The following is a 20,202-nucleotide window of genomic DNA, read 5'->3' on the forward strand; positions in this document are numbered from 1 at the left end:
CCATCTCAGGTGCTACATAAATATTTGTTAGTTGAACAAATAAACACATTATGTTCAAGTTTAATGTCTCTATGCCTTGAAACACAAATGTCCTATTTCCTTAATGAAGCAATTCCTAAACAGTCAAACCACTAAGCTAAAAACTACATATTTGGGCTAGCAGGAGGTACAACTAAATTTAACATTTTGAAATACCTTCACTGTCTTCTGGATTTTCTTCTTCATTAGAGGCTTCAATATCTTCATCTTCCTGAGCAGAAACGGTGGAAGCTACACTTTCACATTGAGACACATCTCGTTCTTCACGAGGTTTTCGTGAAGTCTAGAGTAACAAAATATTAATTATGATTTAAATAACTAAGTGGAAAGAAACAAGCCTTTTCCTATCTGAAATCATGGAGTTCACAAATACATACACACATACTAAACAAGAAGGCTGTATATGTGACAGCTGCTCTGGTAAGAGTACTGTTATCTCTAGATAACCATTAACTAGTCTTTTGTGTAGGTAAATCGTTTTCAACAAACTGATCAAAATTAATATAAAAACAAATTTTTTTAATTACTCACCACTATACATGTATAAATAGCCCCAAATCACAAAACTCCTGCTCTTCTTTCCTTCCAAATAATGTATTTCTAATAAAAATAACATATTTTTTTCTTATAATAATAAGGTGGAATGTGGAATCTTCACATGCAATAATTTACTATATCCCCAAGCATTTTCTTCACTATACAATATTCATTAATTCTTTTTCTTTAATCCTCACCCAAGGATATGTTTTCATTGATTTTAGAGGAGGGGTGAGAGAGAAACATTGATGTGAGAGAAACATCAAAAAGTTATCTCCTGAGCACACCCAGATACGGGACTGAACCTGCAACCTAGGTATGTGCCTTGACTAGGAATTGAACCCACAACCTTTTGGTGTATGGGACAATGCTCCAACCAACTGAGCCACTTGGTCAGGGCCAACAGAATTTATTAAATGTCACTTTAACAATTCAAGTACACAAAAATAGAAATCCTATATATCTTCCACTGTGTTTTAACAAATAACATTCTGTCATGTTTTCCTGGGATCTCTTTTAAAAGGATAAAACACTCTAGACCAGCGGTCGCCAACTCTTTGAACCTCACGGACTACCAGTGGTCTGTGGCCCACCAGTTGGCAACCGCTGCTCTAGACCAACAATTAAAGCCTGCTGTTCCTTTATTACAGTTGTAATTAAAATGAACAGAACAAGAAGTTTTAAAGACATCTGTGATGATAATTTTATGTCAACTTGGCTGGATCACAGTACCCAGATATGTGGTCAAACATTATTCTGATGTGTTCATGCATGCGTTTTTTTTTTTTTTCCTTTGGACCAGATTAATATTTAAATCAATAGGCTTCTGAGTTGAGCAGATTGCCTTCCATAATATGGGGAGAGTCTCATTCCATCAATTAAAAGCCTTAATAGAACTAGATTGATGGCTACCTGCACCCTACCCCCAACACACACACCCTACAAGGAAATTTGTTCTCAGACTGCAGCTCTTCTGAGTACCCAGCCTATCACCCTATCCTATTGGATTTTGTATCCACTTAGCCTCCAAAATCATGAGCCAATTTCTTAAAGTAAATCAATCTCGCGCTGGCCTGCTTTCACTCAGTTGGAGCATCATCCAGTACACTGCAAGCCTAGGGGTTCGATACCCAGTGGTGGTACATACCCAGGTTGTGGGTTCCATCCCCAGTCAGGGTGAATACAGGAGGCATCTATCAATGTTTCTCTCTCACATGGATGTGTCTCTCTCTCTCATTCTCCCTTCCTCTCTCTAAAATCAATAAACATATCCTCGAGCAAAGATTTTTAAAAAAATAATAAAAAATAATTAAATCAATCTCACTCCCACTCCCGCTCCCTCGTGAAACACACACACACACACACACACACACACACACACCCATTGGTTCTGTTTCTCTGAAGAGCCCTGTCCAATAAAAACAATGTTTATCTTTTAGAAACATGTCTGATTTATTCTTTTATTTTTCTCCCAGAACAGTTTTGAAGTCAACTCTCTCAGCAGTAGGTTTTTTGTTATTTTCTTTCCTTTATATTTTAGTTGCTATAGCATATTTTTACCTCTTGCATTCACATTTTTAACCTAAAAGTTCCTTTGTGTATAACTTTTAAAATTAGCCAACATTATAATTCAAATGTGAATCAGTTTAAATGTATGCACTTTTATTACACATTAGATCACTCTTTTTATTTTTTTAGTTTTTATTTTGGAAATTTTGAAACACATACAGAAGTTAGAGGCAAATCTTGTTTCATCTATACCTAACCTACTTTCCCTGATCCCCATTCTGTACTGATTTATTGTGAAGCAAATCTCAGATATATCACATGAATATGTTAATAATGTAAAATATATCTTGCAATGATGGCTCATCTCAAGTAGTAGTTGTATTTCTAAAGAAACATTGACAAATAGTCTTAGAAAATATTTTAGAATGTCAAATCAAACAGACCATAAGAACGTGATTAAGCTATTTGTATTTCTCAAATATGTTTACGATTAAATTGTTAAAGTAACAATCGGTAAGAATGCTATTAAATGACATATATTTTATAGCTCCTTCTTACTCAGATTTACTATTTTCTTCATTCATCTTGTGCTTCATTAAAAAAAAAATTTCAGCCCTAGCCGGTTTTGCTCAGTGGATAGAGTGTCAGCCTGCGGACTGAAGGGTCGTGGGTTCAATTCTGGTCAAGGGCACATGCCTGGGTTGTGGGCTCGATCCCGTGTGGGGTGTGCAGGAGGCAGCTATCAATGATTATCTCTCATCACTGATGTTTCTATCTCTCCCTTCCTCTCTGAAATCAATTAAAAAATGTATTTTAAAACAAGGAAGTCTGCCAAATAGTCAACTAAAAATGACAGTCCATGAAAAAAGAGAGCCTTGGAACTCAATTTCAAGAGTGCTTTTCCTTGAGAGAGCCATCATACTTTGATAGTGAGCAGGAGAACTTTATGCATGCTTCCCACTTATCATGCAGACATGTACTCAACAGTTAAGATTTAGTAAAGCTAATTTTTGTTGCTTCATCAAGGAAATTCTTAAGTGACACTGGCTTTAAAACAAAAACAAAATGCTTCAAATACCTGGAGATTAAGAATACATTAAAGTACTTGGCACAGTGGTGTGCTGCCAGGATTCATGCAAAGGCACCAGCACTCTCACTCACAACTGCTTTAACACCATCAATGCAAATGTAAATACAGTAGAAAAAAATAAATAACATCTTAAGATTTTAAGTAAAGACAATGAAACCTCAGCTCTTGAACTTAACTGATCTGGAAGGCCATTCGAGAAGAGTTTTTTTTCAAAAATTGACTCATTTTTCCCATTAGAAATAATGTAAAGTGAATTAAGTCGTTCCATACTCCCAAATGATTTCCCATTTTAATCTTTCTTCTAAACATTACCATCTAATGTACTATCTATAATAATAAAAGCATAATGTGCTAATTAGACCTGATGAAGCCATGGTGGCCGAGGCAGAGGCGACCACCGCTGTGTTGGGGGCTGAGCCCCTGGCACGAATTTCATACATCAGGCCTCTAGTCTATACTAATAAAAGGGTAATATACTAATTAGACCAGATAGACTGGACGTCTTCCAGACACAGCCCCTTGCCCACCCGTGGGCCCTCGCCCAGGCTGGCCATGCTCCCAGTGGGGACCCCCATCCCAACCGGATGCGTGCCAGGTCTGCAAACCGCCTGCAACCCCTTGCCCACCCTACCCCCAGTGGGGACCCCCACCCTGACAGGGGGCGTGGCTGGCCTGCAAACTGCCCACAGCCCCTCACCCAGGCCGGCCCCGCCCCCCAGCGGGGACTCCCCACCTCGATCCGGGACCCCCTTCAGGGCAGGCCAGCTGGAGTCCACCCGTACACGAGGCCTCTATCCTATATAATAAAGGGGAAATATACAAATTGACCCTAACGGCAGAAAAACCAGAACGACCTCGGAACCTGTCACTAAGAAACGCACTGACCACCTCTTGGTCTCTTTCCCAAGCCAGCAGGCTCCGATCGCCTGATGGCCACCTGCAGTGGGGGTGGGGCCGGTGAGCGGGTGGGAACAGCCGACCTCTTGGTCCTGTCCCCCAGCTGTCAAGCCCAGATTACCCGATAAAGAAAGGGAAACCAAGGGTACGTGGTGGCAAGGGGGCAGGGCCAGCTGCGGACAGCTAGGGAAGATGGCCCTGATAGCAGGCCAGGCCTAGGGACCATACCCACACACAAATTTCATGTGCCAGACCACTAGTCCTATATAATAAAGAGCTAATATGCTAATTATACCAGACAGTGGAACGACTTTCCGGAACAACCAGTGGGCAGGGGGCCGGTTTGCAGAGCCGTGAGGCAGCCAGAGCTATGAAGGCCTACCCTTGCACAAATTTCGTGCATCGGGCCTCTAGTTTAATATATCAACAAATACCTCTTTTCTTAAATTTATCAAATTTTAGCCTTAAATGAATCACTTTCAGCACTCATTTCACTGGTGCAGCATCTCTGCTTTTTAACATATCACTGCCTCCAGAATGCTATCACTATCCAAATCAATAACAGTTATTCTACCTTTAATTGCCTGTGATCAGTGACTTTAATACCATTAGCAACATTAGCACTCTTGAGGACCTCTTTATATTTTAAAATTGTGCTAATTGTCCATTTTGCTAGCAACAAAAGCTAAATATATAAATATACACAAAAATATTCACAGCACAATTTCAGGAGATGTTAACAATGTGAGGGTTAGTGTAAGATGACTAGCATTCTCTCCTTTGTCTGTGGCTTGAGGGACCACTTTTGCTGTGCTGATGTATCAGCATGAAAGGGCTGTCAGGTTGAAAACTGAAGTTTTGTTCAATAACTGAGACATTTTTTCCATGAACAACTTGGCAAATGGTTCGAAACGGGAGACATTCGAAAACCCAGGTTTGACTATAGTCTTGACCTAATGGAACCCTCAAAGAGCTCTATAGGTTTTGAGAACATTAAAACGTCCTTCTTAAGAAATTTTCATTACTCTTATACTTTCTGGGTTTTTTTTTTAAATAAATCTTTAATGTTCAGATTATTACAGTTGTTCCTCTTTCTTCCCCCCACAGATATCCTCCACCCAGTTCCCACCCCACCCTTTGGCCTTACCCGCCCCACTGTCCTCATCCATAGGTGTATGCTTTTTGTCCAGTCTTCCCTCACTCCCCAAATCCCTTTCCCCCCAAGAATTGTCAGTCCACTCCCTTTCTATGCCCCTGATTCTATTATAATCACCAGTTTATTCTGTTCATCAGATTTTTTTATTCACTTGATTTTTAGATTCACTTGCTGATAGATATGTATTTGTTGTTCATAATTTTTATCTTTACCTTTTTCTTCTTCTTCCTCTTCTTAAAGAATACCTTTCAGCATTTGATATAATACTGGTTTGGTGGTGATGAACTCCTTTAGCATTTTCTTATCTGTGAAGCTCTTTATCTGACCTTCAATTCTAAATGATAGCTTTGCTGGGTAAAGTAATCTTGGTTGTAGGTTCTTGCTATCCATCACTTCAAATATTTCTTGCCACTTCCTTCTGGCCTGCATAGTTTCTGTTGAGAAATCAGCTGACCATCATATAGGTGCTCCCTTGTAGGTAACTAACTGTTTTTCTCTTGCTGCTTTTAAGATTCTTTGTCTTTTGCTCTTGGCATTTTAATGATGTGTGTGTCTTGGTGTGGTCCTCTTTGGATTCCTTTTATTTGGGGTTCTCTGCGCATCCTGGACTTGTAAGTCTATTTCTTTCACCAGGTAGGGGAAGTTTTCTGTCATTATTTCTTCAATAGGTTTTCAATATCTTGCTCTCTCTCTTCTTCTGGCACCCCCATAATTCAGATGTTGGTATGCTTGATGTTGTCCCAAAGGCTCCTTACACTATCTTCATATTTTTTGATTCTTTTTTCTTTTTTTTTTCCGGTTGGGTGTTTTTTGCTTCTTCGTATTTCAAATCTTGACTTGATTCTTGGGATCCTCTTGTCTGCTGTTGGATCTCTGTATATTATTCTTTATTTCAGTCAGTGTATGCTAAATTTCTAGTTAGTCCTCTTTCATATCCTCGAGGGTCTCACTAGATTTATTGAGGATCTCACTAAATTTATCGGCTGTTTCTAGAAAATTCTTGAAAAACCTTATAACTGTGGTTTTGAACTCTATATCCAATAGGTTGCTTTCCTCCATTTCTGTCATTTGTGACCTGTTTCTTTGTCTCCGCATTTTGGCTGTTTCCCTGTATTGATAGAGTGGCTTTGTGTGCTAGGTGTCCTATTGGGCCCAGTGGCTCAGCCTCCCCAATTACCTGAGGTGGACACTCTTGGTGCACCCTTTTGTGGGCTTTGTACACAGTCTTGTTGTAGTTGAGCCTTGATTGTTACTGGTATCACTGGGAGGAATTGATCTCCAGGCCAATTGACTGTGAGAATCAGCTGTGTCTATGGTGGGAGAACTTCTGTGCTGGAGATACCCTTCTGGGGCAAGACTTGCTTCAGTGGGGCTTTGGTGCTCACTGAGTCTGACCCCTGAGTGTGTCCCTTATGGGTCTGAGGAGTTGTAATCTGGATGGTCCCACTCTGACCACTGGGTACACTGGCTCTTGGATCTCTAAGGAGGTGGTAATTTAGCCTCTGCCTGAGGCTACCCAGCAGGAGCTACAGAGAGATCTGCAGATTCCTCTTCTTTGTTTGGGGTTTGGAGGTGCCCAGATGAGGCCCAGCTGTGAAGCAATGCAAGCTGCTGTGGAGCCTTGGGCCTGCTTTTGGATGTTCTGGGTCTCTCTGACCCAGCTGCAGTTAGTTAGGTAATTTTAGATTGCAAAGGGCCAGGGCATTCATATGCAAAAGCCTTTGCTAGCAGCCTGGGTGGGGCGGGGTCTCAGAGAATCAACAGGGCGGAACAAACAGCTATGGCTGATTTTCAGCCCTGCTGCAAGAGGCCCGGATCTCAGTGTCCCGGGGTAATCGGTAATTGCTGCAAGCACCTCTGGGAGAAGGCCACCCTCAAGTTCCACCCGATGCCAGACAGTCCAGTTTCTCCCCGTATGTATCTGGGTCCCCAGAAACTCACCCGGAACTGGAGTTCAGAGCAGTTGGGAGCTTGTGTCTCCCTCCCGATTGCAAAAGACACCCGCGTCCTCAGTTGCCAGTCCTTTCCACGAGCGCCTCCATACCTCTGCACTTCCGCACCTCCTCTGAGTCTCAGTGTGCTTTTCTCTTTCCTTCTAGTTGTAGAATTTCCACTCAGCCAGCCTTCCTGTGGTTCTGGATGATGTCCGTTTTGTCTTTTACTTGTAGTTTTGAAGTGGTTGTACAAGGCAGTAATTTCAGGTCTTTACCTATGCCGCCATCTTGGTTTTTCCTACTTTCTGGTTTTTAACATTTATCCAATATAATATTTCTCTGAGAAAATGCTTTGTAATATGCCAAATCAAATCATGTCAAGAGCACTCCAACTAATTTTAAATTCAAACTCCGAAATGCTTCCATTTTTAAATCCACTTTACAGTAATTCAAATGTACTGAATTTTCGTTACTACTAACAGAAGTTTTATTCTTTGGGCAGTAAATAAATAGTGAACTTGTGTCAAGAAACTAGCACATCTTTTACAGGTAAACGCAATAAATAAAAATATGAGCTACAAAAGTTTTTCTCAAAACCTATCTTGAAGTTCAAAAAACAAAAACTGTAAGTAAAAATCAGTAAGAGATTCACCACGCCTGACATACTCACTTTCTGCTTATGCTGCTGCAAAAGGTTGTCAAGGTTGTGTCGCCTTTTATAATTAAAATAGAAGTTTTTACATTGAGCTTCACTTTTAGTTCCCACCATTTTGGCAATTGCTGCCCAGTTACGACCATGTTCTACTAGACCTGTATTTTAAAAACAGAACAAATGTTAAAGAACAGTAACCTGATAAAGCAAACAAGAGTAATAATAAAACAAACTTAATCATTGTATTCACAATCATTAACACTAAAAGTGTTTTCAATTCTCACTGATATACTTCAATACTTACTAAAATATGTATTGACACAAAACTCACTGAACAGCTCTAATTAAAACATGCTCATGAAAGCCCTGGCCAGGGAGCTGAGTTGGTTTGAGCATTGTCCTAGTATGCCAAGATTGCAGGTTCGATCCCCCATCAGGGCACATACAATAATCAACCCATGAATGCATAAGTGGAACAACAACAACAATAAAAACAAACAAACAAAAAGCATGATCATTGACGTTGGACAAATAGTAATAATTCAAATACTTGTAAACTGACTGAGAAGGTAGTTCTAAATCTTTGGAAAGAGTGTATCAATATAAAATTAATAATACAATCAAATATAAATGATTAACATAACGATATATATACAGGGAGGGGCAAAAGTAGGTTTATACTTGTTCATATGGAAAATAATAAAATCCTATGTAATCAACATCTAATATGCTAAGTGTATGGTCATCTGGTCAGCCATTCAACCAATCAAATAGTAATATGCTAATGATATGCTAAGGTCACTAAACCGCTTGCTATGACATGCACTGACCACCAGGGGGCAGATGCTCTGACTGGTAGGTTAGCTTGCTGCTGGGGTCCGGCTGATCGGGACTGAGCAAGACAGGATGGACATGCCCTGCAGCCCTCCCGTGGTCCCTCTCTGGCTGTCCAACTTCATGCATCCCTTCCTGGCCCTGGTAGTGCACCAGTGGAATCCCTCGACCTGGCCTGCGCCCTCTCACATTCCGGGACATCTTGAGGGATGTCAGAGAGCTGGTTTCGGCCCGATCCCGCAGGCCAGGACAAGGGACCCCACTAGTGCACAAATTCATGCACTGGGCCTCTAGTAATTAATAATACAAGAATAAACTCTGTGTTTCATGTATTCACAGCTAAAAACCTACTTTTGCCCCATCCTGTATGTATGTATATGTATGTATACACACATACAAGACTCCATGAATCATCAGCATGTCTTCAGTCCATTCACAATCAAGAAATGTCCTAAGAAAAATTAACCATTTGAAAAAAATCTGCTGTAACCCAAAGCATCACAGAAACCTATGCCATCTGATACTTTTTAATCAAATAATACATATATGCACACATACACATGTCGAAGGAATATGGGTATGAAAATGCATATATACATAAGAGTTATCCAGCCAGACATATACTTTAAATAAAGGTGTACCCAAGCAAAAATTTCCAGTATAAATTTAAGAATTTATAGAAAAACATCAGTTTTTCAAGTTTAATTCCCATAGCTTCCTTAGTAATTACTGGAAGATCACTTCTAAATCTTACCCGATATATGAATAAGAGATGAAAAGAGTGGTGACTAGCCCTAACTGGTTTGGCTCAGTGGCTAGAGTGTTGGCCTGCGGACTGAAAGGTCCCAGGTTTGATTCCAGCCAAGGGCATGTACCTTGGTTGCAGGCACATCCCCAGAAGGAGGTGTTCAGGAGGCAGCTGATCAATGTTTCTCTCTAATCAATGTTTCTAACTCTCTATCCCTTTCCCTTCCTCTCTGTAAAAAATCAATAAAATACATTAAAAAAAAAAGAGTGGTGACTAAACAGTCATATGTTAGTGTATCTACCTGAATAAGATTATGATATAGCTAATATCTACTTACTTCACTATGAAATTTTGATTATCAGAGAATAAATGTGAATCTTTTAAAAAGTTAACATGTAATCATGACAAATCACAAATGTTCTAATCATGGCAAACTTCAAATAAAAGACAGAACACTAACTGCTGTATTTTTGGTAAACTTGGTTTATATGATACTTAAATGTATCACTCATTACCTGGTAAATAGAAAGTAAGTCTGAAATGTATCACTAAAAGTCAAGCTGTTTACAATATCCTCTATCTAGAATTACAAGGTAAATACTTAACTCCCCCAAAAGGCGGTTAATCTCTCAAAAATTATTATATTTGAAAACAAATAATTTATTTATAAACCAATTATTTATCCTATTAGAAATCTTAAATTTTATATTACACTAGAGGCCTGGTGCCAGCTCTCCCACATCCCCTGAGGGGTCCTGGATTGCGAAAGGGCGCAGGCCAGGCCAAGGGACCCAACCAGTGCACAATTGGGTCCGGGGAGGGATGTGGGGGGGGTTGGCCAGCTGGGGAGGAACTGTAGGAGGGCTCCAGGGCATGTCCGGCCCATCTTGCTAAGTCCTGATCAGCCATACCTCAGCAGTAAGCTAACCTAGCAGTCGGAGCATCTGCCCCCTGGTGGTCAGTGCCCGTCATAGCAAGCGGTTGAGTGGCCTTAGCATATCATTAGCATATTACACTTTGATTGGTTGAGTGGACAACTGGACACTTAGCATATTAGGCTTTTATTAATAAGCAACAGTGGATTAATAAGCAACAGTGGAAAAATACAAGACCCATAAAGTTCCAGAATAAGATCAAGGACAGGATCCAAACTTTTGTTTGTCTGTCTACAATGTTCATACTCTTCTCTGAATCACAGTGTAATTTCTTAGTAGTTTTTAATCAAATGCCTTACCAAATAAGCACTAAGAAGTTATTTATCATTCTATTCAATGCAACTTTTAAATAACACAAATACAAACTTTTTACATGAAAATACCTTCCAAAACAACTTTAAAAGTATTAATCGCAACTATTCTGAAAAAGTGAAAATAGCCTACTTGCTCTTTAAATAAAATGAGAACCTTAATTCCCTTAAAAGTGCCTCTTCAACAAGGCACACTTGGGGTGCCTTATAAGGTACCAACCACACAGTAAAAAAAAAAACCAACTTGTAAGTTTACTTCTAAATTCTATTTATCATTGTCGAAGAACTTTTTTCTTAGATTAAAAAAATTAGCTCTATCTCACTCATTAATAATAAAAGCATAATATGCAAATCGACCAAATGACCGAATAGCAGAACGACCATCAGAAGACCACACCATGACACGCACTGGCGCCAGGTCAGCCAAGATGGGTGTGATGCGCTCAGTCGGGGGCCCTGCCATCGCCCCACGATTGCCCCCACAGAGGAAGGCACAGGCCACCCTCTGCGGAGCGATCGATCAGGGGGTGGGGGGGCTACACGATTGATCGCCCCAAAGAGGAAGGCCTAGGCTACCCAGCCGGTGGCGCTGTGGTGGGTGGGCAGGGCCTCCCTCTGCATGGTGATTGATCATGGAGCCCCGGCAAGGCAGCTTGGGCCGCCCTCTTTGAGGCAATAAATATTTTCATATACATTTTACTAATTTTCTTTCATCTCTGACACTTCTATTATAAAGAAAGGGCAAATAGCAATATTAAAATATTTCCTCTAATTAATTCCCTTTCGATGTGCATGAATTCATGCACCAGGCCACTAGTTATTAATAACCTTACAAACAAAAACAAAAAAACTTGAAGAATCTGAACTATCATTTACCTTTTTTAGCAACTTCCATTTCTTCTTCTGTCCATCGAGAGGTTTCTACAGGCTCTGTAGAAACTAAAATAAAAAGAGAAAACCCAATAAGGTAGAGAAAAATTAACCCAAAACCTTCATTCACAGATTATATGGCACAGACTGCATAATTTGTAACCTATTTCTCTGACAACTGGTGAAAGAAACTAAAGAAATAGGATGGCATCAGCCTCTTCCCCCACCAAACTAAAGGGGAAAATGCAACACCTCTGTGATCTTTCTTAATGTTTTTTAAAGTTCCGTCCATATCTACGTTTGAAAACCATTAATTTATTTTCTAAGAAGTCCCACTTCACCCAGTGCCTTCCCAATTATTAGAGCTCCATCCTTTCCTAATGAAGAGTCAGAGGAAGAAACAGCACTCCACCTGCTGATCCAGGCACAGTCCTCTCCCGTTCTCTGAGTCCCCTGTCTCTTCCTCTCTTGGAGGCTCTTATGTTCATCCTCCATGCCTGACATCTAGTAAACATGGATGGATCATGAACTGAACACTTTCTCTTTTACTTTAGAAAGAAAATTGAGACTATCAGGCCTGAAATGAGCACCTGCTGTATTCCCCTTCTCAATAGTATATACTACCATCCACCCAGTCACTCAAATTAGTAACAGGATCCTCAGACTAGTCATTTTGAATCCTTCCTCCCATTTACCACTCACATCCAATGATATGTGTCAATTCTAATACCCTGAATCCACCTCTCCTTGCCTGGGCCACTGCATGCATAATGTTGCCCTTCTAGCTGGTCCCTCTTCCTCCAGCCCTCCTTCTCTCTAATCTGAGCTCCACAACTGTCACTAGAGATATCTGAACTCCAATCTAATCAAAGCACTCCTCTATTTAAAACCTTTGTAAGCAACGAAGCATATAGTTCAAACAAGGCCCTTTGTGATCTGCCCCCATCGGCTTGTGTACATATTTCTCTCACATTATTCTTGCCATTCCTAGAACTTTCATACTTAATCTTACAGTGAAATTGGTACCACTGAACCATCAATGGTGGTACTCGACATTAACATAATCCTTTATAAACTAATGAGACAATACTTAGCAACAAAGACAAATGCTTTGAACTCTTGGACTCAATATTCAGAATTTATTCCTATAGAAAATAATTTAACAGAAAGAAAATGATATATGAATTTTTTTTTAATTACAGTGTTATATTGGCTTAAAAGGAGGGTAGAGGATAACAACAGGATATGGGTCAGGAAATTGTGCCTCTGGGCACAATGCCAATATTTGGCAGTCATCAGAGTAAAATTGAAGATGGCTTAGAAACTAGAAAATATTCATGATATACGCCATGTTAAAATATCAGAAAACAAAGTAGTATGTACATTAGGATTATAAGTAAGTAAAAAGAAAAAGAGCTCTATTAGGGTAGCAAAATAGGGGCTGTTGTTCTTTTACAAAGAAGTTTGAAAAATGTGAAAGCCAGACTTGCAGAGTATTTCTAGGTTGTCAATATCAGAGGTCCCTGCTGCCCGAGCCTAGCACTGAAACAGAATCCCAAACAAAAGTGTGGCTGGTTCACTCCATCTGCCCACTCACTGGGTTCTGGCGGCGGTGGCAGAGGTGGAGGGGGCTCCTCGGTGGCGGCTGCAGCTGCAGCACTAGCAGCAGCGGCTTCATTTGTCATGGACCTGGTGATCCGGCCCTTTCGGCGGCCCTGACTATTGGCAGTCTTTCGTCCCCGGGGTATGGCCTGCTCTCTCTCCTCAGTTTCTTCTGCTATACCTTCTGTTTTGTCCTTTTCCTTAGTATTTTCTCTGGAAACAAAAGTGAATGAAAAGTTTGTGTGATTTAAGGTATACATATGTCAAAGAAGGCAGCTTTGAAAAATCTTTAAATAGAAACTGAATAAAAGTAGCCAATCCCTTCATTACTAAAACAAAATTTATAAAATATTGTCATGCCCCAATTTTGAGAAGTTTTGACTGATTCAAATTAAGATATTTCACAAAGGCTTGTTTTGTTTGTTAATGGACTTAAAATGTAAACACATTTCAAATCCCCTGACTTAGATACAAGAACACTCTCTCTGAGGAAGTAATGAAGCACAGAAACACCCTCTGGACCTGCAACCCAGAGGCAGGGGACACCGAGAGGCAGGAGTCCTGGATTCCTGGCCTTTGCTGCGACACAAGTTTCCTCCTTTGTGAAATGAAGAAGCTTCAGGACATTCTCCATGACCGATGCTCTTTCTGTAATAACAGTCTACAATATTGTTTTATTAAAGCAGGCTCCATATTCTTCACCACCTCAAGGACAGTTATGTACAAACAGGGCAGCATGGCCTAATAGTTAGGAAAATGGCCTCTAGACCCAGGCTGCCTGGGTTCATACAGAGCTCTATGTGATGACTAGCCCTGTGATGACCTTGGACAAGCAACCTTACCTCTATGGAGCTCAGTGTTTCTCATCTGTAATATGAGGATAATAATAGTATATTTCATAGGGCTGTGGTGAGAATTATAGAAATTAATTTCTGTAAAATGCTTAGAACAGTGTCTGGAACATAGTAAACTTCGTAGGTGTTTCCTACTATTAAAGTTAAACTTCCTTCAGGCTATAAAGGGCTTATCATAGTCTCAGGCACTTAGGAAAAACACAATAAGCGGTCATTACTATAGCAATAGTACCACATGTAATACTGGAAACCATTCTCTGTCTTTCTTATCTCCCAGGGTTGTTATAGTTAAAAGCAAGGTGCTTAGATTTATGAGGGATATCACTTTATAGATTATGTAAATGTCTAATCACTGAGTTGTACACCTGAAATATATTATACATCAACTATAACTGAAAAGTAAAATTTTTTTAAGTAAGGTGCTTAATGTACATTTTTACAAATGAACAAAAAGATGGCACTATTCAAACACTCAACTATTCTTGCTTAACCAGTTAACTGCCACAATATTTTAAATTTAATTTAAAAAGGTCCGCCGCTTGCATCTATAGACATTTATGGTGTACAAATGGTTAATGGAAGGTGCGTTTTTTGTTGTTGTTTGTTTTAATTTTACCTACTTCAAATAAAGACCTATTGTGGCTTAGCAAGTAAGTCACTGCCCTGCCCCCAAATGTTTCAAGAATAATTCTTTCCCCTTCAGTTATAAATTACCCTTGAAATTACCATGTAGCTCTCTCCCCCTTCACTTCTGTATTCCCTTACCAATCTGCTTTATACTATAGCCCCTGATTAAAGAGGTTTTGTCAAAAGTCGCCAATGAATTAAAAACTGCAAAATCAAATAACCTTTATTACTTCTCGTCACATTACTCCTTCTGTTGCAACTGATACAGTGGACAAATCTTTTTATATCCTTCTCAACTTTGCTTGTAGGATTTCACACTTTTCTAATATCCCTATTGCTATTCTGGGACTCTTTCTGGGCCTGCCTTTTCCTGATCATCCGTTAATGTAGGGATTTCCCAAGGCTCTCTCTGGCCTTAAAGTTCTGTGAGATTACCTATTTACATCAATTCTAATAAATTCATACCCCATCTCCTAAATCTCCTAATATCCAGACTTGTTTTTCCCAATTACTGCACCACCTGAATTTCCCATCAATATGCAAAAACATGCTCATCTCACCACCTTGCTTTTGATCCACCTCACTCTCTAATCATTTGTTGTTAACAATACCACCATGTTCGTAATCACTCAGGTATAGATTTGACATCATCTTTAGCTCTTTCCCGTTTTCTTTACTTCCTGTATGTAATCTGATGACAAATTTTGGGTATTTCATCTCAATATTTCTCCCATTTCTGTTTCTACTACCACTGTACTTATTCAGTATCTTAGTACCCCAATGACAGTCTTTTATAACAACTTCTCTGACTCTTATATCTCTAATCCATTCATTCTATATTGCTAATACAACATTATTCTAGCAGAATAATTTTGGTAATAAATCATTCCATCCATTCTAAGCCTTGTCTATTTCCACAGTCTCTTGAATGAAGTCTACAGTTTAGCTTTCATTAAGGCTTTACGTAATCTAACACCAATCTGTTTTCCACTTTTCTTTTTCAGGCACACTATGTTCTTTTCTAATGAAACCATCATCTGTCATTTCTCAGAGAGGCATTATCTATTAACATTGTTCCCTTTATTCTACCCCAAATTAACCAGTACTTCCTATATAAAGGCCTCCAAATTATCCAGACAGTATAGTCAAACTTTGGTTCTGGAATGTCTCCCTTCTCCCATAATTCACTTTCAATCATGTTGTTCAAGGAAAAAATGTCTGTTCTTGAACAAAACTTTAGTTTTGACCAGACAACCTTCATGCTGATACATCTGCATGATAAAAAGCCTCTCCAGCCCTAACCGGTTTGGCTCAGCGGATAGAGCGTCGGCCTGCAGACTCAAGGGTCCCAGGTTCGATTCCAGTCAAGGGCATGTACCTTGGTTGCAGGAACATCCCCAGTGCGGAGTGTGCAGGAGGCAGCTGATCGATGTTTCTCTCTCATCGATGTTTCTAACTTTCTATCCCTATCCCTTCCTCTCTGCAAAAAAATCAATAAAATACATTAAAAATAAAAAGCCTCTATAGGCCACAAACAAAGGGCAGAATGCACCAGTATGAGTCAGTTTACAGCTAAACCTCTCCTTGCTAACATCTTAGGAAATTGTGCTGTTAATATTTTTGTGTTTTATTGTTGTTGCTGCTGCTGGCCAAAGGGATGCTTAGCACAATTTTAAAACCTAAAGAGGCCATCAAGAATGCTAATATATATTTTTTTTAAATATATTTTATTGAGTTTTTACAGAGAGGGAAGGAGAGAGATAGAGAGTTAGAAACATCGATGAGAGAGAAACATCGACCAGCTGCCTCCTGCACACTCCCCACTGGGGATGTGCCCGCAACCAAGGTACATGCCCTTGACCGGAATCAAACCTGGGACCCTTCAGTCCGCAGGCCGACGCTCTATCCACTGAGCCAAACCGGTTTTGGCAAGAATGCTAATATTGGTAAGGTTGTGAAAGAAACAATGATCACAGGCAACTGAAGTGGTAGAAAAGCTGTTGTTGATTTGGATAAAAGAAAAGCAGTTAGCCAGTGACAGCATTTCAGAGGCAGTGATATGAGAGAAAGTGAAGATGGATGGCACTGCTGACTCCCTGAAAGACACCCCTAGAATGAGTGCTGAAAGTGATTGTTTTAAGGTTAGTAGGGGGTGGTTCGATAAATTTGAGAAAAGAAGTGTTTGTTTATAGATTAAATGGTACATTAGACTTGTACTGTATATAAGAAAGGTTAAAATGGGGACTCATTTGGGGTTCTGGGACGAATTAATTCAATTGACATTATTTCTAATAGGAAAAATGATTCAGTTTTCAAACAAATCACTTCTTGAACAGTTGTCCGGAACGAATTAAATTCAAGAACGGAGGTTCCAGTGTACTAGTAAACCTCAACCTCTTCTCAATCTTTCAACATAAATTTATTGGGTTTGTTCATTTCTTCCAGGCTTTTCTTTCTTTTTTAAAAAATAGTACTTGTAGCTGGTCCAGCATAGTTCAGTGGTTCAGTCTTGACCTATGAACCAGGAGGTCATGGTTCCATTCAGGTTATGGCACATGCCCCGGTTGTGGGCTCAATCCCCAGTAGAGGGTGTGCAGGAGGCAGCCAATCAATGATTCTCATCACTGATGTTTCTATCTCTCTCTCCCTCTCTGAAATCAATAAAAATATTTTAAAACAAAATAAATAAATTTTAAAAATTGTACTTGTATCTTGCCTAATTTTCTCCTACTAACTAATTCATAAACTACCTGGGAGTAGCAGATATCTTATGTATTTTTTTATCCTCCATAACATCCTAGTCACATCAGTAATAAATGAATGTTTGTTAAACAAATTAGAGATTTTAAGAAAAAAAAAGTAAAATCAAGATATGGTAGTTCCATATGAGCAGAACCAATGAACACATGGGAATATAAATGTTATACATGAACAACGAAAAAATATACATATTTTTATTTATTTTTTAAAATATATTTTACTGATTTTTTACAGAGAGGAAGGGAGAGGAATAGAGAGTTAGAAACATCCATGAGAGAGAAACATCCATCAGCTGCCTCCTGCACACCCCCTACTGGGAATGTGCCCGCAACCAAGGTACACGCCCTTGACCGGAATCGAACTTGGGACTCTTCAGTCCACAGGCCGACGCTCTAGCCACTTGAGCCAAACTGGTCAGGGCAAAAAATATACGTATTTTTTAAATGGGTATCTTCCTAGAATATTAGAATGGCATGAGTATCCAACCTTTAAAAGCCATGTCAAATGATTAAGTCTGCTTTAGTTGACACAAAACTAGACAAACCTTCAATATTTCCAAGAGGATTATAAAAATAACACAGTAAACATTAAAAAGGAACAAACTACTGATCATGCATCATGTATGGCCTCAAAAGCATTATGCTAAGTAAAAGAAGCCACACAAGGATTCTATACTGTATAACCCAGTTTATATAAAATTATAGAAAAAGGAAAATTGATTAGCAATTGCCAGATGCCAGAAAAGGGGGGAGAGAAACTCTGCAAAGGAGCATATGGGAACTTTGTGGGGTTATGAAAATGTTCTATCTAATATGCAAATAACAAATATAACAAAACTGACTCGCAAAAAAAAATAAAGAAAACATTCTATCTACATCACGGTTGTGGCAATGGTCACCCCAATGCACACACTTGTCAAAATGCTTAACATTTACACCTAAAATTGGTGAATTTTATTCTATGTAAATAATGCTTTAATAACGCTGACCCCTGGGAGAGACACAACCAACCCAGCCGCTAAGCCCCCCACACCACCCTGACACAATATGTACACAAAGGAATCAAGAATCTCTGAGTGGAAGAATCACAGATTGATTTTCTTTATATTTTGCTCTCTTTTCCTAATTTTCAATAATGAGCAAGAATTACTTTTATAACCTCAAAAACAGCAACAACCACAAACAAACCAGGAACTCTATTTTATATGATAATACAAATGAGCAAATGAGGTACATAAAAAGATCATGAGGTATCTTTGAAATCAAAGATTAGATTAAATTTGATATATCTCAGTGATAAGTATATATTATTATAGCCTATTCCTTCTGAAGTAATATATACCATGTCTGGCAAATAAGCCAAAAGTTATATTTACTGAAATACTCCACTCCTTATTTATATCAAATAACTACTCAATAGTTAAAGCACACATCACATTAATTCTTTTATCTGAAGTTTTATACCTTCAAAAGACACAATTTCATTATTTAAAAATAAGTATAAAATTTAACTAATTATTTAATTCTAATTATTTAACTTACTTAGAGTCCTCCTTTTCATCTTTTTCTTCTTCATCTTTTTTTTCCTCTTCTTTTTTTTCTGTTTTTTCTGCTTTCTCTTCTTCTTTTTCTTCTACTTTTTCTTCTTGTGATGGTCGGGCAATTTGCTGCTAGAATAAACCATCATTTATAAAATTCAAAGGTAAAAGAACTATCTCCTCAAATCCTGATGATGAATTTTAATAAATATCTATGCAAAAAGAATAAATAATTAACGTATTAATCTTTTACAATGTAATTAGGAATCATGTATTTACAAAAAGTCTAAGGCTCTTTAATATATTCTATATATATTGTTTAAAAGGTCAGATATACATACACACACACACACACACACACACACACACACACACACAAAATGGCAATAGTATTTGAACCCATCAAAGAATCAAAAATGTTAAGATTCCACTAGAAATCTATGGTTGGTGTGCTCTTTTTGTAACTCCTATATCTAATCTGTCACTTAAGCATTTCAACTTTAATTTAAAATTTGATAACCTATCAAACCATCCCCCTAGTATTTGATGTTCACTATATTCTCAATTTTTTCATCATTATAGATAATACTATATAAAACATCGTTATGCTTTTACTCTTTTGGGGGACATTCATTTAATAGAATTAGTAGGCAGCTATGGTCATTTATCAAGATTGAAGAAATTTGGCAAAATACTAAGGATATAATAAAGTGAAAAGAAGTAAAGCACAAATATTTCTAAGCTGAAATTACAACCTTCTATATATATAAAAGGCAAATATGATAAGTGTCCATTCGAATGGTCGCTATGACCCACACTGACTACCAGGGGGCAGACGCTCAATGGAGGAACTGCTGTGAAGCGCCAGGCCACAGCGGGTGCGAGCAGGGGCCCAACTGACTTGCCCATCATCCCACAGATGGCAACCAGGGGCAGCGGCAGCTGGGGGTGGGGCCACCACCCAGCTCCCAGGATGTGGTGGAGCCAGGCGGGAGGCCCTGAGCCAATCGATAAACCCGCAGACGGGATGATGGAGCAGGTGAGGCGCCAGGCCACAGCAGGGTGCCAGGCAGGGTGCAAGGCTGTGAGGCTGGGGGCACGAGCTGGGGCTGCAAGCCTCGGGGAATGAGCTGGGGCCCAATCCCCACAGGTCACCTCGAGGGACCGCACACATGCATGAATTCATGCACCGGGCCTCTAGTAATCTCATAAAGGAAGAATAAGGCAGGATAATAAAAAGCTAGAAAAAAATAGGTCCAGAGACATGAAGGCATAGAACAGACTGACAAATCTTGGAGGGGTGGGGCTGT

General features: G+C 39.3%; 1 protein-coding gene across 5 annotated transcripts in view; it reads right to left on the reverse strand.

Annotated features, from left to right (window-relative positions):
* Positions 1–20,202, reverse strand: part of NCOR1 (nuclear receptor corepressor 1) — a 236,298-nt gene that overhangs the window by 75,126 nt on the left and 140,970 nt on the right. For 2 of the 5 annotated variants that reach the window (XR_013997027.1, XR_013997028.1), the window contains exon 16: positions 18,897–19,024. Coding sequence is in view for 1 of the 5 variants with exons in the window: in XM_081110795.1 (XP_080966921.1) it covers positions 196–322; positions 7,833–7,972; positions 11,519–11,581; positions 13,110–13,327; positions 18,897–19,024 (676 nt within the window). In the remaining 4 variants the exon portion in view is untranslated. Of the gene's footprint in view, positions 1–195; positions 323–7,832; positions 7,973–11,518; positions 11,582–13,109; positions 13,328–18,896; positions 19,025–20,202 lie in introns of those variants that run through there. The other 3 variants (XR_013997029.1, XR_013997030.1, XM_081110795.1) reach the window with 2 other exon arrangements.

The sequence above is a fragment of the Myotis nattereri genome (genome assembly GCF_964212035.1).
Source record: "Myotis nattereri genome assembly, chromosome: 16".
NCBI lineage: Eukaryota > Metazoa > Chordata > Mammalia > Chiroptera > Vespertilionidae > Myotis > Myotis nattereri.